We start from the raw sequence: 21322 nt of genomic DNA, 5'->3' as shown, positions 1-21322 counted from the left end.
CAGCTACCTCTACTACCAGCCTACTCGCACCCTTCAATTCAATTTAATTTCAATTTCAATTTAGTCATGTTTCCACACAAGAAACATTACAAATCAATTATAAGCATTTAAAACAAATGTAAGAAATACATGTCGGCTACCATCCTGTTTCTTCTTCTAATAATAATAATACATTACATTTATAATGCGCTTAATACAATGTTTCTAAGCGCAAGAGAAAGAAGAAAGGATAACGAAGGAAAATACGTGAGAAATACTAAAGAAACATGTTAACAACATTGAATTACAAGTAAACGGCAAAGAAGAATGCGACATTACACAAAATAAGGACTGCATCGAAATTGATTGAAATATATAAATAAACCAGATATGGACTCAGAATTATAATAAACCAGGTAAAATATCAAAATACAACTTAAATACAAATTATTATATTCAATATAACAATTATACATCTCTACTACCTTCTTAGAGGGAGACTTTTGAGATAAGACAGAAATAGCACTGCAGAGAATTACAGAGGAAAACAAATATGAGATGAAGCAATGTGAATTGGGGAATGAGATTGAGTCATTGAGAGAATGATTATTCAGGAAGTAACACTCTGGGACCCCAGGGGTACAACTTGCACGTTTAAGGAAATAACAAAGGTAACAACACTCCTACTGAAATGATGTTTGCAAATGATCCGTAATCCAATCTCTTTTCTGACCATAATACCTCTAGTGGGGGAACTGTTTTGAGTATAAACTTTTTTCTTCTTTTTTTCTTTCTTCCTATTTGTACCTTTAAAGACACTATAACGTTCCTATGTTCGGTGAATTTTGGTTAGCTAAATTCGCCTTGAAACAAAGCGTGAACAGGATCGTGCAAGCAGAGCCATATTCACTCTTCAAATTCCCCGCTATTAGCCATTGCCTATTTGTATACATATGGTGTGTATATAATTTACTGACAACATGTTCGAACAAGATGAAGGTGAGAATATTTTCGATATCTATTTTGTTTTAAGAATAAGAGGTAAATTAATGCAACGTGAGACCCTCGATTCACCAATTGAGATTGTAATTTGTTTGCAGGTATCTCAATGTAACATTGTCTTCGGTCCTACGTATAGATAATCAAGTCTCCTCCATTTCTACTAGTAGGGATCTAGACTAGGACTAGACTAGAGTCTAGAATCTACTATGATTCGATGGAATACGTATTCATGCAATAGTATCTCTGTGTGGAAATTAATGTTTTCATAAAGAATGTGTTACCTGTTGGTATTTCTACAATTTCTGCCCTGGGCCTGGCCAAAACTTCCAGAACATCCTAAAAATGCTCGAATAATAGAAATGAGACTAAAATTAGGGAGGCCGGTACCCGCACTTCACGTAGAACTTTAGCTTACATGGCCACGTAGAAGAATCCCCTATCCAACTCCGTGAACGTAAGTACGCGCCGCTGCACAAAGAAAAATCATCGCACTCGTAGGTTTAACGTTGTGGGGAAATATGCAAATGAAATGAGTTAACACCCAATCAACTACGAGCATCGTGACGCTAGCACTTTTATGAATGAAAAATGACGTCGGTCGGGCTTGAGCGAACAGAAGAGCGCATTGCGCATGCGCGAGTTTTGTGTGTAATTCTTCTTCGTGAAGGCCAAGGGCCCTGTTAATTGGCTATCGCTGGCTGCCATTCGCTCAATGTTATAAGATATTGGTGCGAGGAGAAAGCTTGCGATTTTCTGTTTGATCTGATACCAAAAATCATGATACTTTAGTCTTTTTAAAGCCCTCAGCGCTAACTCAGAATCATATCCATACTTTGACCCGTACTTTGAATTTGACCCGTAACTCTGGCGTGGAGATATCCCACTAAAACATAGCAAAAATTGAATTATTCTTCATCAATTGTTCAAATAATGGTCATGATTTAGAAGTTGTTATGTTTCTTAACTGTTTCGTGTCAATTTTCCAATTTTTTTTGCAGTATTTTTCCTAAAAACGAAGACTTATAATATACACTTTCTCACAGGATTCACGGCAAACTGCTACACAATACAATCCTTTTTCTAACCGTGTGTACGCCTGCTGTACATACAGCAGCCGAGAAGTGGAGGTAACACGATCTCGGCTGCTGTACGTACACACAGAATTATTACCAATATACCTTCCAAATAACTTGAACTCAAAACCATCCTGGCACCCTGTCAGAGGCTGAAACCACTGGGATTTATCTTGGCTCAGCTGACAGGAAGTTCACATTAAGATTGCTTTCATATTTGTACCTGCAGAGGTTTACGGTGAGGAGGAGACCGATGACCTGACCCCTGACCAATGGCAGGAGGCATGCTGGATCGTCATCAGCTCCTACTTCGATGAGAAGGGTCTTGTCCGACAGCAACTGGACTCCTTTGATGAGTTCATCCAGATGTCCGTGCAGAGGATTGTTGAAGACTCTCCGGCTGTCGACCTGCAAGCCGAGGCTCAGCATATGACCACGGAACAAGAAGTGCCTGTAAGTATGCATAGTGGATACTCTAGGGAATCCTTCTTTGACCAGGCTTCTGTTGTACTTGTGTCTTATTTTGATACTAAATATTGTGAGAAGTGACCTTGGTTCACCACTCGATAAGATTCCTGGTTCTAGAGCTCTCAACACAAATTTAGTTTTAGTGGTAGATATAATAATAATGAAACTAATAATATTTCATGTTTACCCAGGGTAGCCTCATCAGTAGTTAATACTGTTCTCCCTGAGAGCCCTACAAGCATAGTATTACCCAGGCTTTAGTTTTAGCGGAAGATAAATATTATTCAATATACTTTACAGTATGATCCATGTTGATGGGTAGAAAGCTAAGATAGTAATATGTTATTAATACTATACTTATCTGACAAAGACAAGAATATTAAAAGTGTGCACAACAAGGGTAGAAATTAGAGACAGTAGCATGGGTGCTAGGAAAATACAGATGCCATATATACATATATTTAATTAATTAGAATTGGAAATGAAATTGAAGTCAGTTTTCAACTCCATTGTGAATTTTCACCCAAACTCTTTTGGAGGAATTATTTCTATAACCACCTGACATTACCTGTTCAATCTACTTCTTGCAGACGAGATACCTTCTCAAGTTTGAGCAGATCTATCTCTCCAAGCCAACTCACTGGGAGAAAGATGGATCCCCAAGTCCTATGATGCCTAATGAAGCTCGTCTTAGAAATCTCACGTGAGTCAATATTATTTTTACACACTTGTGTTTCACAAAGACTAAGATCGACTTTAAGTTGGACTTAACTATGGCAGGCCATTCATGCCACTGGTTACTCTCACCATTGGGCTCTCAATTATGATCTTTAGATAATATTTTTTTACTTCAGATATGAAGTATCAAAAAATGTAAATTCTGTAGGTTTGTGACCATGATTTGACCGATACCAGTAAATAGTGAGAGAAAACAATGGCATGAATGGCCTGCCATAGTTAAGTCCAACTAAAAGTCGATCTTAGTCTTTGTGAAACACCCCCTTGGTAAACCTTGTAGCTACTGCATTTGCTACATAGAAGCTTGCTCATACCTGAAATCAGGAATTGTGAGTTGTGAATATTGATTATTGTATGAGCTGTTATTTTTGAAAGTTTTAATTTCACATATTGTGCAGTGTGTTATAAGGCCGTGAATTTAAGAACATGCAAAGGTGAGCCAACAGTGTATGTACATGCATTGCTTTCCCTCTAGACAGCTACGTTCTCAAAACCCTGGCTTACTTGTTACTCCTAGGGTTAAAACAAAGTGGGGGAGCGAGCCTTCGCTCATGCTGGGCCTTCATTATGGAATACTCTCCCTCAATGGATTAAGAAAAGCAGTTCTGCTGAAGCGTTAAAAAACAATCTTAAGAAATATCTGTTTAATTTAGCTTGTATTTGATTACCATAACCTTTCATGTCTGTACCTTTCCTTTTGCACTTTGTATACGGTATATGTATCATGCATTTCATCTTTTGCACAAGCTGCGCCTTGAGCATTTGACTGTCAAGTGGATTTGGCGCCTTATAAATCTCATGTATTGTTATTATTATTAGTTCTTGCTGAAAATGATTCTGTCCATGCAGCATCAGTCCATTTGATGTTTCTTTTTAGATTTTCATTTTTAAAATTGGTGAAAATTACATTAAATGTAATTTTTTTAAATCAATGTTAGCTTACTATGAATTCTTAAGGCTATGAGCAAGAGATAAAAGTGAACTTTGTGTGTAATGTCAATAATTTTTTCTCCAATTTTGCCACCTGTGTTTGCCATTTTAGGTACTCAGCTCCATTGTATGTTGATATCACAAAGACAGTGATCAAAGATGGAGAGGATCCGCAAGAAACTATTCATCAGAAAACCTTCATTGGAAAGATTCCCATCATGCTTCGCTCAACGTACTGTCTCCTCAATGGACTCACAGATCGTGATTTGACAGGTACCTCTAGGGTTCATAAACGATCAGATAATTTGATACACCACGCAATAAGTCACACAAAAATCAACAGAGCATGGAGGAAAACTTAAGAATAATATTGAGACAAGAAATTTCTGCTTTTGGTTGAATCGGGTATTATGACTAGTGTTCTAATTTTTAACTAAGAATTTTACTGAGAAATATGTAATTTTGATGACTTAGCGTTTAACCCTTTTGGGGCAAGCAAGCATGTCGGCATCACATAAAATCTTTTCACTGTACATCAGTGTAAAAAGTATGGGTATGAAGTTGTAAGTAGTCAACTTACTACATTGATTGTTTTCATGAGTTAAGGAATCATTGTCATCATCATCATTATGTTTAAAGAAGCCAAGGAGTTTATGATGAAAGGACTGTATTAGGCCTAGAACAAAAAAATGTTGTATTGCGCTTTATGTGCCAAAACATGGGCAGTCAGTTGGAAATCTTTTACTTTTTTTTAAAACTCCCTCTTTGGGCTGATATTTCTCAGTTTTGAATGCTTTAATACATTTTTTTTCTGAAAAACGGTTATTTTTATGCCTCCGCCACCAAAGGTGGTGCCGGAGGCATCATGTTTTTGGGTTGTCCGTCCGTACGTCCGTACGTCCGTCCCGTTTGACCGTTATCACAATATCTCAAGAACCATTTAAGATTTAAACTTAAGACTCGGGAATAGTATTTATCACCATAGGAAGACGATCTGATTAGATTTTGGAGTACGTAGGTCAAAGGTCACAGGTCACAGAGGTCAACTTATGAAATTCCTTGTATTGAGTTTGTTAGCGCGATATCTCAAGAACCATTTGAGATTTAAACTTCAAACTTAAGGATAGTATGTATCACCATAGGAAGACGATCTGATTAGATTTTGGAGCACGTATGTCAAAGGTCAAGGGTCACAGAGGTCAACTTATGAAATTCCATACATTGAGATTGTTATCATGATATCTCAAGAACCACTGGAGATTTAAACTTCAAACTTAGTGATAGTGTGTATCACTATAGGAAAACAATCTGATTAGATTTTGGAGCACGTAGGTCAAAGGTCAAGGGTCACAGAGGTCAACTTATGAAATTCCATACATTGAGATTGTTATCATGATATCTCAAGAACCACTGGAGATTTAAACTCCAAACTTGTTTAAATTGCTCTATGGCGGAGGCATCATTTTCGACTGCGCGCAGTCAAAATTCCATCTAGTTTTATTTTTTTTTAAAGCTGACCGTAGATTTCAAAATGTTTGGGTCAGTCGCAAAGGGATATACTGGTAATACATCTTGTCTTTTATAAGGTCTTACGTATGACATCAATATTTATTCTATTTTAATCAAATGATTTATCTTTTTTTCAATTTGTAGAATTGAACGAGTGTCCCCTTGATCCTGGAGGTTACTTCATCATTAATGGCTCCGAGAAGGTTCTGATTGCTCAGGAGAAGATGTCTACTAACTCTGTGTATGTGTTTGCCAAGAAAGACTCCAAGTATGCGTTCACAGCAGAGTGTAGATCATGCTTAGAGCACTCCTCTCGTCCTACTAGCACACTCTGGGTTCACATGATGGCCAAGGGAGGACAGGTCAGCATGTTGAAAGCTTAAACATTTCTTTTCAAAAATATTTTCCAATGTTAACAAGACAAAGTATGTTGAGCATATCTCACTCTTCTTTTGTTACTCTATCCACCTTTTTAAGCTATTTTTCCTGAATTTAACATTTACAGTCCATTTCAATTCCATTCAATTGTATTTTGATTTGTTGTAGGGTGCAAGGAAGAGTGCTATTGGTCAGAGGATGATATCAGTATTGCCGTACATCAGACAAGAAGTCCCCATCATGGTGGTTTTCAGAGCTCTAGGATTCGTGGCTGATAGGGACATCCTGGAACACATCATCTACGACTTTGATGATCCAGAAATGATGGAAATGGTAAGTGTTTTATTATTCATTTTGATATATGAAGAGTTTAATTCCAAAAGGAGCTAAATCCATTTTTGTTACTTGAAGAAAAAAGAAATTGATTACCATATTTTGTGCAGGCCTTTATGGAAAAGTGATCTTTGAAGGTGCATTCTTTCATAATTGCTACTAAAATTTAGGTAAACAATTTTGTTGAAAGACGGGTTCTTAAGTGAACAATGTTCTGATATCAAACAACTCAATTTTCATCAAGAGTGGATTTAGCTCCTTTTGAATTAAGCTCTTCATATGAGGGCAGGTGGAAAAATCTCAGATATAGAGTGATTGAGGGGACAAATCATCAAGGACTTCTTTGCTCTGTAAAAGTATGTTCAGGTATCATGTTGATATGTGGTATTAAAGATATTGGCACCAAATACTTTTTCTGTAAAGAAAAATTGAGTTAAAATACTCAAATTGTCCTAAAAATAAAGATATAACTGACTTTTCATAACTAAACTACTAAATGCGCAGTCCGAGTCAGATCGATACTGCACTTGTTAACATAAATTTTCTTTCTAATGCTCTTTGATCCTCAACTATGTGAATGTCTCATTTAATTTTTTTTTGATGATTTTTGTTTTCTTCTATCAATATACTAATTAAAGCTCAGTTATGATTCTGTTCTCTGAATTCTCCTTAGTAAAATGAGTACATTTTGTCCAATAAATATCACACACGATCACATTCTCTTGATTCAGTTCAGTTAAGTTCAGTTCAGTTGATTAATATCATCATTTCGCAGCCTGGGCTGAATTGCATGACAATTTACAATTACAAACATATCATATTTCTTTCACAATTGTTTCAAATAATACTAGTTTAAATACAATATAATTAACGAAGACAATGAATTATCATCAATACTTAGTTCACTTTCTAGTGACAATTCACAATATTAGCAATAAGTATAATTCAATATATATATATATATATACAACAAAAATATTCTCATTAATAATATTATGTAATTTGGTTTTGCATCATTCAGTAGAAATTGGATAAATAAGTAATTAAGTAATTGATATGGTATTTATATTATTGGTGTAGGTCAAACCTTCTCTGGACGAGGCGTTTGTCATTCAAGAGCAGAGTGTGGCCCTCAACTTCATCGGTGCTCGTGGAGCTCGGCCAGGCGTGACCAAGGAGAGACGTATCAAGTACGCTAGGGAGATCCTGCAGAAGGAAATGTTACCTCACGTTGGTGTGAGCGACTTCTGTGAGACCAAGAAAGCCTACTTCCTTGGGTAAGTATACTGGAGGTGCACACAAGTAGTTAATTCCATTCAACTGAATTGTATTGTATGTATTAGTAATATTTTATTTTAAGTTGTTGCTTTTGAGCTATTGAACATGTTGAATAATTATACTAAGTTAGATAGCACCACCTGTGCGCTTAGAAACGCCTGTATAAAGCGCCCTATAAATGTAATCATTATTATTATTCAGTGTTTCCATCCATTATGTGACGGAAAAGACTGATTTAGAAACGATCAGTCCCGATTGTATTTTAGGGGGAATTGTTTGACTTTGCAGAGATACAGGCATCATCATGAGGTTGAAAGATATTGCCATATACCATTAAGAGAATAGTTTTCTTTTATCTTTTCTATTTTGGGGGTCTTACTAGAACGATGCTAATGATTTCAGTTGCACACTTTGGGAATAGAGATATGAACTGAGATGATTACCATCTTAGATCACCATATCACACAACTACTGGTTCATTTATTTGATATGGTTATAGTCCTGTAGAAAGTTACCAAAGTATATGTTTCCAAGGTTTCTTACAGGCATATCAAGGTTTGGTCCGTTTCCCACATATTATGTCTTTGTGTCACTACCTGAGGGAATGTTTTTGACTAGGTACCCACTTGCTATATCTGGGTTGTTGGTGACATATGTAGATTGATATTGTGCTTGTGCCAAGGCTTGTACCCACAACCTGCACATCCCAGGGCAAGTGTTTTATCCACTCAACTACAACTCCTGTGTGATTCAGAGCTCTAGAGTGAAAAGTACATCAGGTTCAACTAGAAATCTGTTCTTCTTTCAGGTATTGTGTACACAGATTACTCTTGGCTAGTATCGGTCGTCGTGAGGTGGATGATCGTGATCACTATGGTAACAAGAGATTGGATCTGGCTGGTCCTCTACTAGCTTTCCTCTTCAGAGCGCTCTTCAAGAACCTGCTGAAAGAAGTTCGCATGTACGCTCAGAAGTTCATTGACAAGGGCAAGGTAAAGTCAAAGGATATTAGATAGAATATCATCAGTATTCGAAAAAAATTAAGGTTTTATGCAAAATTGTGTCTTTTATTTCTGTGTCCGTTTGATTGTAAATATGCAAGAAATTAAGTCCATTAAGAGAATACTAATTTTTTTTGCCTTCTGATGACCTATGGCAGCTCTGAAATACTTTACTTTTATTCTATGTGTCGTTATCCCACCATTCCTTGGCAAGTTATATTATTTTTATTATGATCCTGTGTTTGTATTTTTCATTAGGACTTCAACATGGAGCTAGCCATTAAGACGAGGATCATCACAGACGGTCTCAAGTATTCCTTGGCTACTGGTAACTGGGGTGATCAGAAGAAAGCTCATCAAGCAAGGGCTGGTGTATCACAGGTACGTCACATCCTTCACTCTTTCATTGTTTATTACCATAAGGTTTATTATCATAAGCTAAACAACTACTGATTTAGGAATATCCCTCGGATAGGACGTTAAATGGAGGTCCTGTGTAGAGAAGAGTCACTACCTTTGCATGTTAAGAACCCACTGCACTATTCTTATAAGAGTAGGGGGAAACCCCGGTGTAGTGGTCCACCTGCACACACCCCAGTATAGTACGATAATACTCTTTAAAGAGGTATGTACTCAAAATGGAAGAAGAAGAACCATCTACATATTATTATGAAGACAACTTCACCTGTTTACCAGATCAATAAACTGCTGAAGTCTTTTGAAGTCATGTATTATTGTTTAAGTGGCCCAAACATGTGGAGTGATGTGTGCAGGGCTTTGTAAGGAACTACATCAAATACCTTTTGGATTGGATACAAATATCACATATATGATCTAATCAATTTGTAACTTGGAGATGAATATAAGTCATTTTGAATGACGAAATGTAACATTATTTGCATATATTTGCATATATTTGCTTCTCATTCACTCCCCTCACACAATGAACTGAATACGCTTCAGGTTTCCAAAGTGCCCAACCAACAAGCCAGTGAAAGATGATGACTATGCGATGGAATGGGTGAATGACTGCCCCGCTGCAATGTTAATTTAGTTGTACACACACAAAAATTTCCCTCATTAAAAAAGGGTAGATTTGAAATCATTTTCAAAGCATGGTCAGAGTGGGTTCATCTGCCTGTATAAACAAGCTTAAGAAGGTGCAACTCTGAAATATAGAATAGACAAATGGTATACAAAGGGCCAATGTCACAATGTTATAAATCTGTGTCGTATTTTGTTTGTGTAGGTGTTGAACAGATTGACGTTTGTATCCACCCTCTCTCATCTGCGGCGCCTCAACTCACCCGTTGGACGTGACGGAAAGTTAGCCCGCCCTCGTCAGCTGCACAACACACAGTGGGGCATGGTTTGCCCTGCAGAGACTCCTGAGGTATGTCTATTAAAGGGATCGTTTAACCATGTTAAATCTGAGATGCACGGCCCTACGTGCTTCAAAATGATCAAGAAGTGCCTCAAAAGTGTAAAAATCTTTGAGTGACCGGTTTTACCATACTCGTTTTCCCCAATAGACTGTAGTGTTATGAAAACTGTTTGGCAAACACAAAATTTCGATTTCGATTTTCAATCATAAATATCTTGATATTCAGACAGGCAATCAGCTTGTAATAGTCATGGGGTTCCTGACTGACTGACCTAAAGGTTTATAATTATCATCGCAGGATGAGCTAAATCATGGATTTTTTTTAAAGGATCCAAGACAAAGTTACCGGATCCCTTTAATCAAGTCAGCTACCCTTTTTTGACGTGGTCAATTAGGTCAAGCAGGTTTTGAATGCATGTTTGAGCCAACTTCCAAATACAGGCTCCTATTTATTAAATGCAAGCAATTGTTGATATTTTTGTAGATCGTTCACATTCGACCCGAAACAAGGCTCCATGCTACATTTTCCTTAGATTAATGAATTTAGGATATCAATGTCTGGTCTGGTTCCCTGTTTAGATTTAGAAATCCTTGGGTTCTGGAGTAAAAATGTTAGCCCCATCTGCACTGGACCCTGTTAGTATCTAACCTTATGACTTTTTATGAATGTAATCCTAGGCATATTTAATGAGTGTTTCACTCCTCAACATTTCATGCTTTTATAATTGTATTACCATCCGTTACGGCACTGAACAGTCCCACCTAAAACTGATCATGTTTGTTATTAAGTCACCCGACTGCAGATCACAAGGTACGGGGTTCAAGTCCCGCCGCGGCACTAATGTCCTTTGGCAAGACGTTAATCTACATTTGCCACTCTGCACCCAGGTGTAAATGGGTACCTGATATGCTTGAGCGCTAGTTACTTTGGCAGCTCAGGGTAATATGTGTAAAGCACCATGAGCGTCACAACCTGACGGATACCGGCACTGTATATATATATATATAACCATATTATTATTTATTAATAGGGCCACGCTGTAGGCCTAGTGAAGAACCTTGCCTTGATGGCCTATATCTCTGTGGGTTCACAACCCAGTCCCATCCTAGAGTTCTTGGAGGAATGGAGCATGGAAAACCTGGAAGAGATAGCGCCCTCTGCCATCAACGAGTAAGCAGTTTCGAAAGATTTTCAAGATTTGAGATCTGGGGGGCATTTCACAAAGCCCTTTTTCAATGACAAATAACAAAAATCAGTGACTGATAACCAATCAGCAAGGATTTCAGTAGCTTATAACACAAATTGTCATTTGTCACTGGTGACAAGTTTTGTGAAACGCCCCCCAGGATTATCTTTTGATCATTATTTATGTATGAAAGCCACACTAAATGAAGTATTGTGCCCTTTTCCATTGCCATGGAGAAAAAAAATAAGAGGAAAAGGAAGAAATGGGACTGCCATTATTGAAAGTGTCTTTTCATAATGCATTGATATGGTACACAGGGCTCTCACTTAACTTTTTTTCTTGGTTGCCAGCCGGGCATCCTATACAGTTTTTTAGGTTGCCAAATGGCAGTTTAGGTGGTCACAGTGAATATGTTTAAAGGGGTTTGTGTAATGCATAAATCTGCCATCGGGTCTGTCGCAATTGTCGCGCCATCGAAATTACCATCCTCCATGGTAACCATGGTAATCATGGTACCAAACAATAAAATACATTGTTTGATGACCCTATATTCATCATCGTTTGATACTATGGTAACCATGGTGGATGGTAATTTGGACAACAAAATTATGGTTACCATGGCACTTTTTTTTTTTATAAGGGGCGCTACTTGAAATCTTGAATTAAAAATCATAATTAACTCAGTGCCCGGTACAACAGTCAGGGAAAAAATTAAGTTTTTCATTTCAGGGGCTCCATTTCAAATTTTGGGGACATTTTTGGGGGGCTACTTTTTCAACTTCCGAGAGCTTTTTTTTCATTTCGAGGGCTCTTTTTTCTGGGGCTACTTTTTCATTAATTCATAAAAGGATAGTTTGTTGAGATTTTTTTTTGTATGCTAAGGTTTAATTCGGGCTTCCTGCGTCATAATTACCCATTCAAAAAGAAAGCATTTATCTAGTTAAAAAACTAAGTTTTAATGCATTTGACTGTAACATAATAGATTGTGATTATTCTGGCCATGACCATGTTCAGATCTTCTACTGAATTTCGATAATCATTTTTTTCAAAGTAAAATTTTCACAAGAAAATCAGACAGTCGTTTAAAAACTAAGACATAAGTAACACTTTTACTAGTTCTAAGCTCAGGTTTCATACCTCGATTCACGAAACTACTCACGGCAATAATGATGCAAACAGATAGCAATTTCAAAGTGTTGTCAAGTCTCTTCGACTCTAACTTAGCTCAGCTCAGCTCAGCTCAGCTCAGCTCACACAGCAGCTGTGCAGTGACACTGCACTGTGCAACTGAACTGTCAGTCACGATCATTTTCTCCGATTTTCTTGTGAAAACTTATTTGAAAAATGAATATCATGGCGAGAATAATCACAAAATAAGCTTTGATTTCATACCTCTATTCACGAAAACTATATACAATAGCGGCAATCATGATGGAAATTGATTGCAGTTTGGCGATCTTTTTTAGCAAATGGTCTAGGTTCAGCTAATATGATCTATCGAAACAAAATCGACCGCAAAAAACTCGATCCCTGCGCTCCGTCTCGCAACCGCGAAAATGTACGTGTTTTCGCGTACACGTGCGTGCGACATGGTAAGCCAGGTGAATCAAGTTTTTTACGACCAAATTTGTGTATACAATTTTAGACGGAGATTCAGCGCGCGTGTGCGTGCCGACCAAGAAATGCACACAATGAATACAAAGCTAGTAGAGAGCGGCCGCTCGTAATCGTTACGGGGCTATTTGAGATCATTTCCTTTTTTGACATTTATTTTGTTGGTTGCCAGCCGGGCAGCCAAGACGGGACTTTTAGGTTGCCCGGTGGCGTTTTAGGTGGTCAATGGCACCCGGGCAACCGCTAATTTCGAGCCCTGGTACAAGAATACAGTAACACATAACTTTTCAGGAAAAATTAATTTTCCTTCTATTCAGTGTATGACTTCTATGAATTTGCTTGAATAGGCAGTGATCTGCATTTTCGGATCATGTAACAGAGTATTTTGCAGAGTTTCTGGGATATGGCAGCAGAGATTATGTTCTGCACTATGGCATGTCCAAAACAAATGCAGACTGCTTTTAAGATTGATAAGGTATCACCTGAAATGAATCAAATTTGTTTTTGGTTTTAGAGCGACGAAGATCTTTGTGAATGGTTGCTGGGTAGGCATCCATAGAGACCCTGAACAGCTGATGAACACCCTGAAGAAACTCCGTAGACAGATGGATATCATTGTATCAGAAGTAAGTAATGCGATTGGTTGAGAGAGTTATTGTATAACCAGAAACTTTGGAGAATTTTCACAAGTGGCTGACATTCACAAAGGTTTCAAAAAGCTGCAAAATAAGTGCATCATAAGTGAAACAACACTATTTTTTTTCTAATTCTAAAGTTTCTTTCTCCAGAAGGGGCAGTTGTTTTATGTAATTTGTGTCTTACACTTAAAGATAAACTTGAATTCTGGTAAAAAAAAAAAAGAAAATGAATTCTCACAGAATCTATCGAAACTTACACTGAATGTTCAAGATTACAAATAAATGTCATGTGCCAAACAATTTTGGATGAAAATGTATACTGGTTGAGTGATGAGCATAGAAAGATAAGAAAATCAAGGTAGTACTAGCCCCGACTCCATTTGTGTTGTCCCATATACATCTTTCTGTGTACAGTGATTGTTACTTTACTAAGACTGGGCCAAATTTATGATGATTTTGATGACTCCAGAACCTTGCATTACACACCAATACTTATATGCTATATGATCAACTTTTCTGATCCATTCCACACCCTTTTCTTTCACAATGCAATCGCATGACCAGAACTCAACTTTATCTTCAATCTTCAAGGCACCCACAAGTTATGCTCATGTTTTGGGGATAAATGAAACATACATGTATAAAGAATGTTTTGCCTTTTCGTTTCTCTTTATTTTATTTAGTAATTATGAAATCCATCATATTAACTTATGGAAATATTTGTATAATATTTGTGTTACTGTTCATATCTATGTATATCTATGTAAAATTTAATATAGGTTTCAATGGTGAGAGACATTAGGGAGAGAGAGATCCGCATCTTCACCGACGCTGGAAGGATCTGTCGCCCTCTCTTGATCGTAGAAAACCAGAAGCTATTGCTCAAGAAACGCCATGTTAGCATGCTCAAAGAGAGAGAATATAACAATTACAGGTAAGAAAGGGCAATGGGTCACACGCTTGAGTTGATCATGCTATTAAGCTACTTGAAACAAGTCAACAGGAATGTTTTCGGAGAGGATTGATTGGAAATTTGTGAACTACAAGATGCTTTTAGCTTGCATAGTTTCTATTCATGTTGGAGCAGTGTAGAAGATCAAGTGTCAGACAGACATCTCTTTGATAATTGACCTATCATTTTAAAATGTTCTTGACATTTTGAGTGTGTATTGTGAGGTCTGAATTAGTGTTCTTCAAATATTGTTATATGGTAATGAGATTAACATGAGTCAGATCTATTTCTTGATGTTTTCAAATGTTATTTGTTAGTCATCTGTATAAATTTAAAGGCCATCTGTACTAGTGTAAATGAAGGATTAGACTACCCTGCAAGGTCACTGGACAAGTTGTTATCTGATCAAATCAGCTCTCAATTAACATAAGAAAACTAGGGTCATGGGGGACCAATGGTTACCAATTAAGCATTGTTTGTTATATAGAGAGCACAAGTAGCTACAAGAAGTGCAGTGTGGCTTTAAGTGAACGTATATACCCAGATTTAAATACCACCAGAAAGACCTGGGGGAGACATTCATCTGGAGATAGTTTTCTAGATGTAATCAACATGGTAACAATGATTCATAGAACCAACAAACTCATATTCCTCCAATTCAATGTTCCATACTACAGTTGGCAGGACCTTGTAGCTAGCGGTGTGGTGGAGTACATCGACACCATGGAGGAGGAGACTGTAATGCTGGCCATGACACCTGATGATCTACAGGAGAAGGGCATGGGATACTGTTCAACCTACACTCACTGTGAGATCCATCCATCCATGATCCTTGGTGTCTGTGCATCTATCATTCCATTCCCTGATCACAATCAGGTAAGTCATTACATCAGCTCAGAGATGTTCTTCCTCTTCATCTGATGATAATAATAATAATAATAATAGGCATTTCTATAGCGCCGTCTATCTAGAAAATCTATTCCGAGGCGCATTTATTATTACCATGGCTTTAGCCTAGCTGCCATTACAGCGCTCAAGCATTTCAAGGAATTAATTCCTGCCAGGTAGGAATTAATTCCTACCAGGTACCCATTTACATCACCTTGGTGGAGTGTGGCAAATGTAGATCAATGTTTTGCCAAAGGACATTAGTGCCGCGGCGGGACCCGAACCGCGGACCTTGTGATCAACAGTCCGGCGACGTATCCACTCTACCACTACACCTCTACGATTTACTCTCCCTAGGTGGAGAGAGGCAAACATACATTGATGTCTTGCAATAGGAGATTAGTACTATGCCAGGGCTCGAGCACACCCTAGCATTTCTAGGCGAGTGTCAATCTACAATACCTCTACTTTTCTTGTAGATGGATTATTTATTGCAGAGGATAAAAGTGTGTTCTTCTTTAAAATAGAATATAAATTCCAGGGCCCCATCTAAAGTTAGTCAATTCCACAGCACATCTGTCCTAAAGAGAAAGGAATTTGTAAGATTGCAACTGATTGGATGTCTACCAGTTATCAATGTGGATCAATCCAAACACTTATAATATATACTACCACTTATGATAAAAAGCCCAGCTTAACTGTTTTATTTCTGTTTAGTTCAATGAATAATATTTATTAGGATTTTATAACTTCCCTTTTTCCATTATTATTTAATATTTCAATGTACTTGTGTATATTCTAGTGAAATATTTTGCATGTTATTTACAGTACCTTTAGCAAATGTATGTGTTCTAATATTGTTATTTTTATGGAAATGAATGAACTTAATTGAATAATTGAATTTAAAAATTGATTCTCCCCCTCAGTCTCCTCGTAATACCTACCAATCCGCTATGGGTAAGCAAGCCATGGGTGTGTACATCACCAACTACCACGTCCGCATGGACACCCTGGCCCACGTGCTCTACTACCCTCAGAAGCCCCTCACCACCACCAGATCCATGGAGTACCTTCGCTTCAGGGAGCTGCCGGCCGGTATCAACTCCGTGGTTGCCATCGCCTCCTATACGGGATACAACCAGGAAGATTCCGTCATCCTCAATGCAAGTGCTATTGATAGAGGCTTCTTCAGGTGAGGAGGTCATTGACCCCTAATGGGCCGAGTTGCATTGCATGCTTGGTAAAACTAGGCCAGTCATGTAACCTTCCTAGGTATATTTATTCTGCAGGAACCTAACTCGTAAGCAGTCCACTTCAATTTAATCCAGTCCTGGACTTTGTAGTCTTTTGAACGATATTGTAGTTTCCTAATCAAAGATACTAGCGAGACTGAAATACACCATGCAGGTCATGATATATCAGAGAAAGATTGCAGTATTGGCATGTTGTATGGACCATTTTTCCATTTAAGATCGCAGAGAACACTTTTTTGCTTGTGGGTTATAGAACGCTTGATGACCTGTTTTATCTTTATCATTCCTGCTTCAATATCTGAAGATTGTAGACAGCACATACACATTCAATACATATAACCACATGCATGTTCATGTTTTATCACTGCTTGAAGTTGCCTTCATATTTGACTAGCATATTTTGATTGACTGTTGTTTCAGATCTGTTTTCTACCGGTCCTACAAAGATGCTGAATCGAAGGCGGTTGATAAGGATGAGATGTTTGAGAAACCATCTAGAGAGACCTGTCAGGGTAAGCTAATTACATCATTTATTGATCAGTGTGCATTTAGATGAAATTAACTCACATTTTGGACCTTTCTGAAGTTATTGAGTGTGGTGGTTCATTCTAATGCATGAGCTAGAAAGATATTTTATTATTTTTTTGTTAAATATAGTTGTGGGGATTCTAAAGATACTTAAAGATGCATCTAGTCGGTTGTAAACCTTAAAGGTAGACACAAAATCATTGATTACTTAGCTAGCGGGCAAAGTTATTAAGTTTTGTCTGTAAAGTTTCAATTTTGATATACTACAGGGTATTGGGTGTACCACAACATTGTTCGGAGAGAGTGAGCCATGCAAAGAGAACATGAAGTTTGTAATATGTCTCTGACAAAAGAAAATAGTCGTATGGGAATTGATTTACTAGGCACAAAGTTTCAGTGAGCATTCCTTTGAATGGACATTTGTTAAAATTATTGTCTTTTGTTGGTCTTTCTTTAGGAATGCGCAATGCGGTCTATGACAAGCTGGAAGAAGATGGAATCATCCCTCCCGGCTCCAGGGTATCAGGTGATGATGTCATCATCGGCAAGACATGCACACTACCAGAGAATGAAGATGAGGTATGATAATGAGGAGGATTTTGGTGGTGGTGGTGGTGGTGGTGGTGGTGGTGGTGGTGGTGGTGGTGGTGGTGGTGGTGGTGGTGGTGGTGGTGGTGGTGGTGGTGGTGGTGGTGGTGGTGGTGGTGGTGGTGGTGGTGGTGGTGGTGGTGGTGGTGGTGGTGGTGGTGGTGGTGGTGGTGGTGGTGGTGGTGGTGGTGGTGGTGGTGGTGGTGGTGGTGGTGGTGGTGGTGGTGGTGGTGGTGATGATAGTGATGATGATGGTTATGATGATGATGATGGTGATGGTGATGGTGATGGTGATGGTGATGGTGATGGTGATGGTGATGGTGATGATGGTGATGATGATGGTGATGGTGATGGTGATGGTGATGGTGATGGTGATGGTGATGGTGATGATGATGATAGTGATGATGATGGTGATGGTTATGATGATGATGATGATGATGATGATGATGGTAATGATGATGGTGATGATGGTTATGATGATGGTGATGATAATGGTGATGGTGATGATGGTTATGATGATGGTAATGATGATAATGGTGATGGTGATGATGGTTATGATGATGGTAATGATGATGATGGTGATGGTGATGATGATGATGATGATGGTGATGATGATGGTGATGATGATGGAGTTGATGATGATGGTGATGATGGTGTTGATGATGGTGATGGTGATGATGGTTATGATGATGGCAATGATAATGGTGATGATGATGATGGTAGTGTATGATTATATTCATTGTGACAGTGACAATGATGGAGTGGATGACAACGTTGCTACTGATTATTGGCCTATTTTTTTACCCGTTTTGCATCCAACTCAGACAATCAAAAGGCCTATAAAAATGCTTAATTACTCCATTTTTAACGTAATCAACAAAAATACTCAACAAAGCATGTGTTCTCTTTACTAAAACATTCCTTAAGAAAGACTTCCTTTTCTTGCTCATTCATTTGCTGTAGCTTGAAGGCACAAGTCGACGCTTCACCAAGCGAGATTGCAGTACATTCATGAGATCTACTGAGACGGGTATCATCGACCAGGTCATGGTCAGCATCAATCAAGATGGATACAAGTTCTGTAAGATCAAGGTCAGTATTAAGGGTTTTGGGCCCCATCGGATATTTCACTTAAAGAGAAGGTTGAGTTCTGGGAAGAGGTGAAAATTAATTTGTGAGCGTAATCATTTGCTATTATGTTTGTTATATTGTTATTATGCAAGGGTGGAAGAATCTCAGATAAAACATGCTCCCTGAAAAGTATGGCTCTTTAAATGCCTTTATATTCTAAATATGGCATGTAACATCATAAAAATTGTGACAGATTTTTAAGCCACATGTTCTTGTATTCCCATATACATCCTTCTGTGTACAGTGCTTGTAACTTTACCAAGACTTGGCAAAATTCCTAATCATTTTGATGATTCTAGAACCTTGCCATACACACATATACGTATATGCCAGATGATCAACCTTTTCTGATCAATTCCACACCGCTTCTTTCACAATGCAATCGCATGACAAGAACTCAACTTTATCTTTAAAGGTTCTAGTTGAGTTCTGGTCATGCGATTACACTGTGAAAGAAACGGTGTGGAATTGATCAGAAAAGGTTGATCATATAGCATATAAGTATTGGTGTGTACTGCAAGGTTCTGGAGTCATCAAAATGATAAGAAATTTGGCCCAGTCTTGGTAAAGTAACAAGCACTGTACACAGAAAGATGTATATGGGACTACACAAACATGTGGCACAAAAAATTGGGCCTCATTTTTAAGCTGTTGTCATATTTAGAATATGAAGGCATTTGAAGAGCAATCCTTTATGGGAACATATTTTCTCTGATGTTCTTCCGCACTTGCATAATAACAATGATCACGCTCACAAATTATTTTTTCACCTCTTCCCAGAACTTGATCCTCTCTTTATGGGTGATTATCATCCCATACAATGTACAACTTTATTAGTCAATTTCATCCAAAATGAATATAGCTCTATATTTGACCATTGAGTAATGGTTCTTTTGTTGACACTACCACTACCAATGGAAATGTGAAGAGATTTTTTAATTTGTGGGTGAAATGAATGGATAGAGGCATGTCACATGGGACATGCTGCATGGAGTCACCCTTTATTTATTCTAAATGTCAAGTACTTAAACTTGGCATTAAGAATATTTTAACAAGGACATCATTTCATATGGGAATATCTATATACGAACAAAATAAGACCTAATCTCACAGGATTACTAACAGAATGTATGGCTTAATGAAACATTAAGATTCTGATCATGTTTAAAGATGATTAGTATATTGTCTTCTGGTACACTGGAAAGTGTATTTGGACAATTTTTAGGAAAGAGAAAGATAAAATGAACTCCTATTTTTCTTTTATTACATTCTTTGAAAGACCTGTTGTTTTGTGCTTTAACGATACTTGTATTTCGTGTTCTAGGTGAGGTCCGTGAGAACACCTCAGATTGGAGACAAGTTTGCTAGTCGTCATGGTCAGAAGGGAACCTGTGGAATCAAATACAGAGTTGAGGTAAATAGGAGCACAACAAGACCAGGGGGGGGGGGTGTTTCACAAAGATCTCAAGTCGAACTTAACTCTAAGTTGGACTTAAAAATTATGGATAGCCATCTGTAGCCTTAAAATAATATATATTAAAAAGCGAAATATCAAATATTTTTAGACTTTTTATAAATTCCACATCAAGAACATAAAATATCCTTGACAATAGAAAACATGAATGATTTGAATCAACATTTTATGCATTTTAAATGACTTTTACAAAATATTTTTATAGATGCTAATGGCTTTCCATAATTGTTAAGTCCAACTTAGAGATAAGTGCAACTTAGGATCTTTGTGAAACACACCCCAGGACTTTTCAAACAGATAAACCATAAAGTGATATTTATTGATAATAATTTGTATATTCATGTAAGGTTAACAACTTCATTTTTCAAACAGATGAACCATAAAGTGATATTTATTGATACTAATTTGTATATTCATGTAAGGTTAACAACTAAATTATTCATACCCCCTATGATTTTTATGTTTTTCTTAACATTGGATTGAAAGGTGGGCTGGTTGAATAAGGGCTTTCGTTGAATATTTTTAGATTTTCAAGAAACATAAATAGAGACAAATCAATTTTCTCTGACTTAAATAATTACAAAACTCAGAAAGGGTATGAATAATTTAATTCTTAACTGTAGGTATATGAATTGAGTGTAGGATTCAAACCGAGTCAGTCTAGGATGTCATCCTAAATACCATCGGCATTCATAAGCTTATTGTAAGGATGTACAGTAGTATTAAGAGTTCTGATATGAGATGGAAATCAACACCTAAAGTGAAACATCAAAATGATATTCATCATGATAGATCAGTGCACCTTGGTCCTATAATAGGGACTTTTAGATTTGCGTGAACTGATACGTGTGACGTCCATTCAAGGCAGTGCATTAAAAGGACGTCGATCGTAACAATCCACGTTGTCTTCGTGCAAATGTAAAAGTCCCTATTGTGATCAGTAGGTAGTACCTAATGAAAGTTACTTTGCAGGGAGTGTATACAGTGTATATTTTG

At 37.5% G+C, this 21322-nt stretch overlaps 1 protein-coding gene across 4 annotated transcripts in view; it reads left to right on the top strand.

Annotated features, from left to right (window-relative positions):
• The first annotated feature begins 831 nt into the window (after positions 1-831).
• LOC584422 (DNA-directed RNA polymerase II subunit RPB2) overlaps positions 832-21322 on the top strand; it is a 26610-nt gene continuing 6119 nt past the window's right edge. For all 4 annotated transcript variants that reach the window (XR_004064239.1, XM_030986340.1, XM_030986341.1 and 1 more), the window contains exons 1-19: positions 832-978; positions 2284-2507; positions 3113-3225; positions 4303-4463; positions 5844-6061; positions 6246-6410; positions 7491-7687; positions 8497-8680; positions 8948-9070; positions 9939-10082; positions 11105-11244; positions 13389-13500; positions 14292-14446; positions 15142-15340; positions 16279-16544; positions 17026-17117; positions 17591-17712; positions 18685-18813; positions 20177-20266. Coding sequence is in view for 3 of the 4 variants with exons in the window: in XM_030986340.1 (XP_030842200.1) it covers positions 960-978; positions 2284-2507; positions 3113-3225; positions 4303-4463; positions 5844-6061; positions 6246-6410; positions 7491-7687; positions 8497-8680; positions 8948-9070; positions 9939-10082; positions 11105-11244; positions 13389-13500; positions 14292-14446; positions 15142-15340; positions 16279-16544; positions 17026-17117; positions 17591-17712; positions 18685-18813; positions 20177-20266 (2853 nt within the window). In the remaining variant the exon portion in view is untranslated. The remainder of the gene's footprint in view (positions 979-2283; positions 2508-3112; positions 3226-4302; positions 4464-5843; positions 6062-6245; positions 6411-7490; positions 7688-8496; positions 8681-8947; positions 9071-9938; positions 10083-11104; positions 11245-13388; positions 13501-14291; positions 14447-15141; positions 15341-16278; positions 16545-17025; positions 17118-17590; positions 17713-18684; positions 18814-20176; positions 20267-21322) is intronic.

This window comes from Strongylocentrotus purpuratus, unplaced genomic scaffold, assembly GCF_000002235.5.
Source record: "Strongylocentrotus purpuratus isolate Spur 01 unplaced genomic scaffold, Spur_5.0 spur5_scaffold_15, whole genome shotgun sequence".
Taxonomy (NCBI): domain Eukaryota; kingdom Metazoa; phylum Echinodermata; class Echinoidea; order Camarodonta; family Strongylocentrotidae; genus Strongylocentrotus; species Strongylocentrotus purpuratus.
Note: the sequence above shows the minus strand (reverse complement) of the source record. Positions and strands in the feature narration are given on the sequence as shown.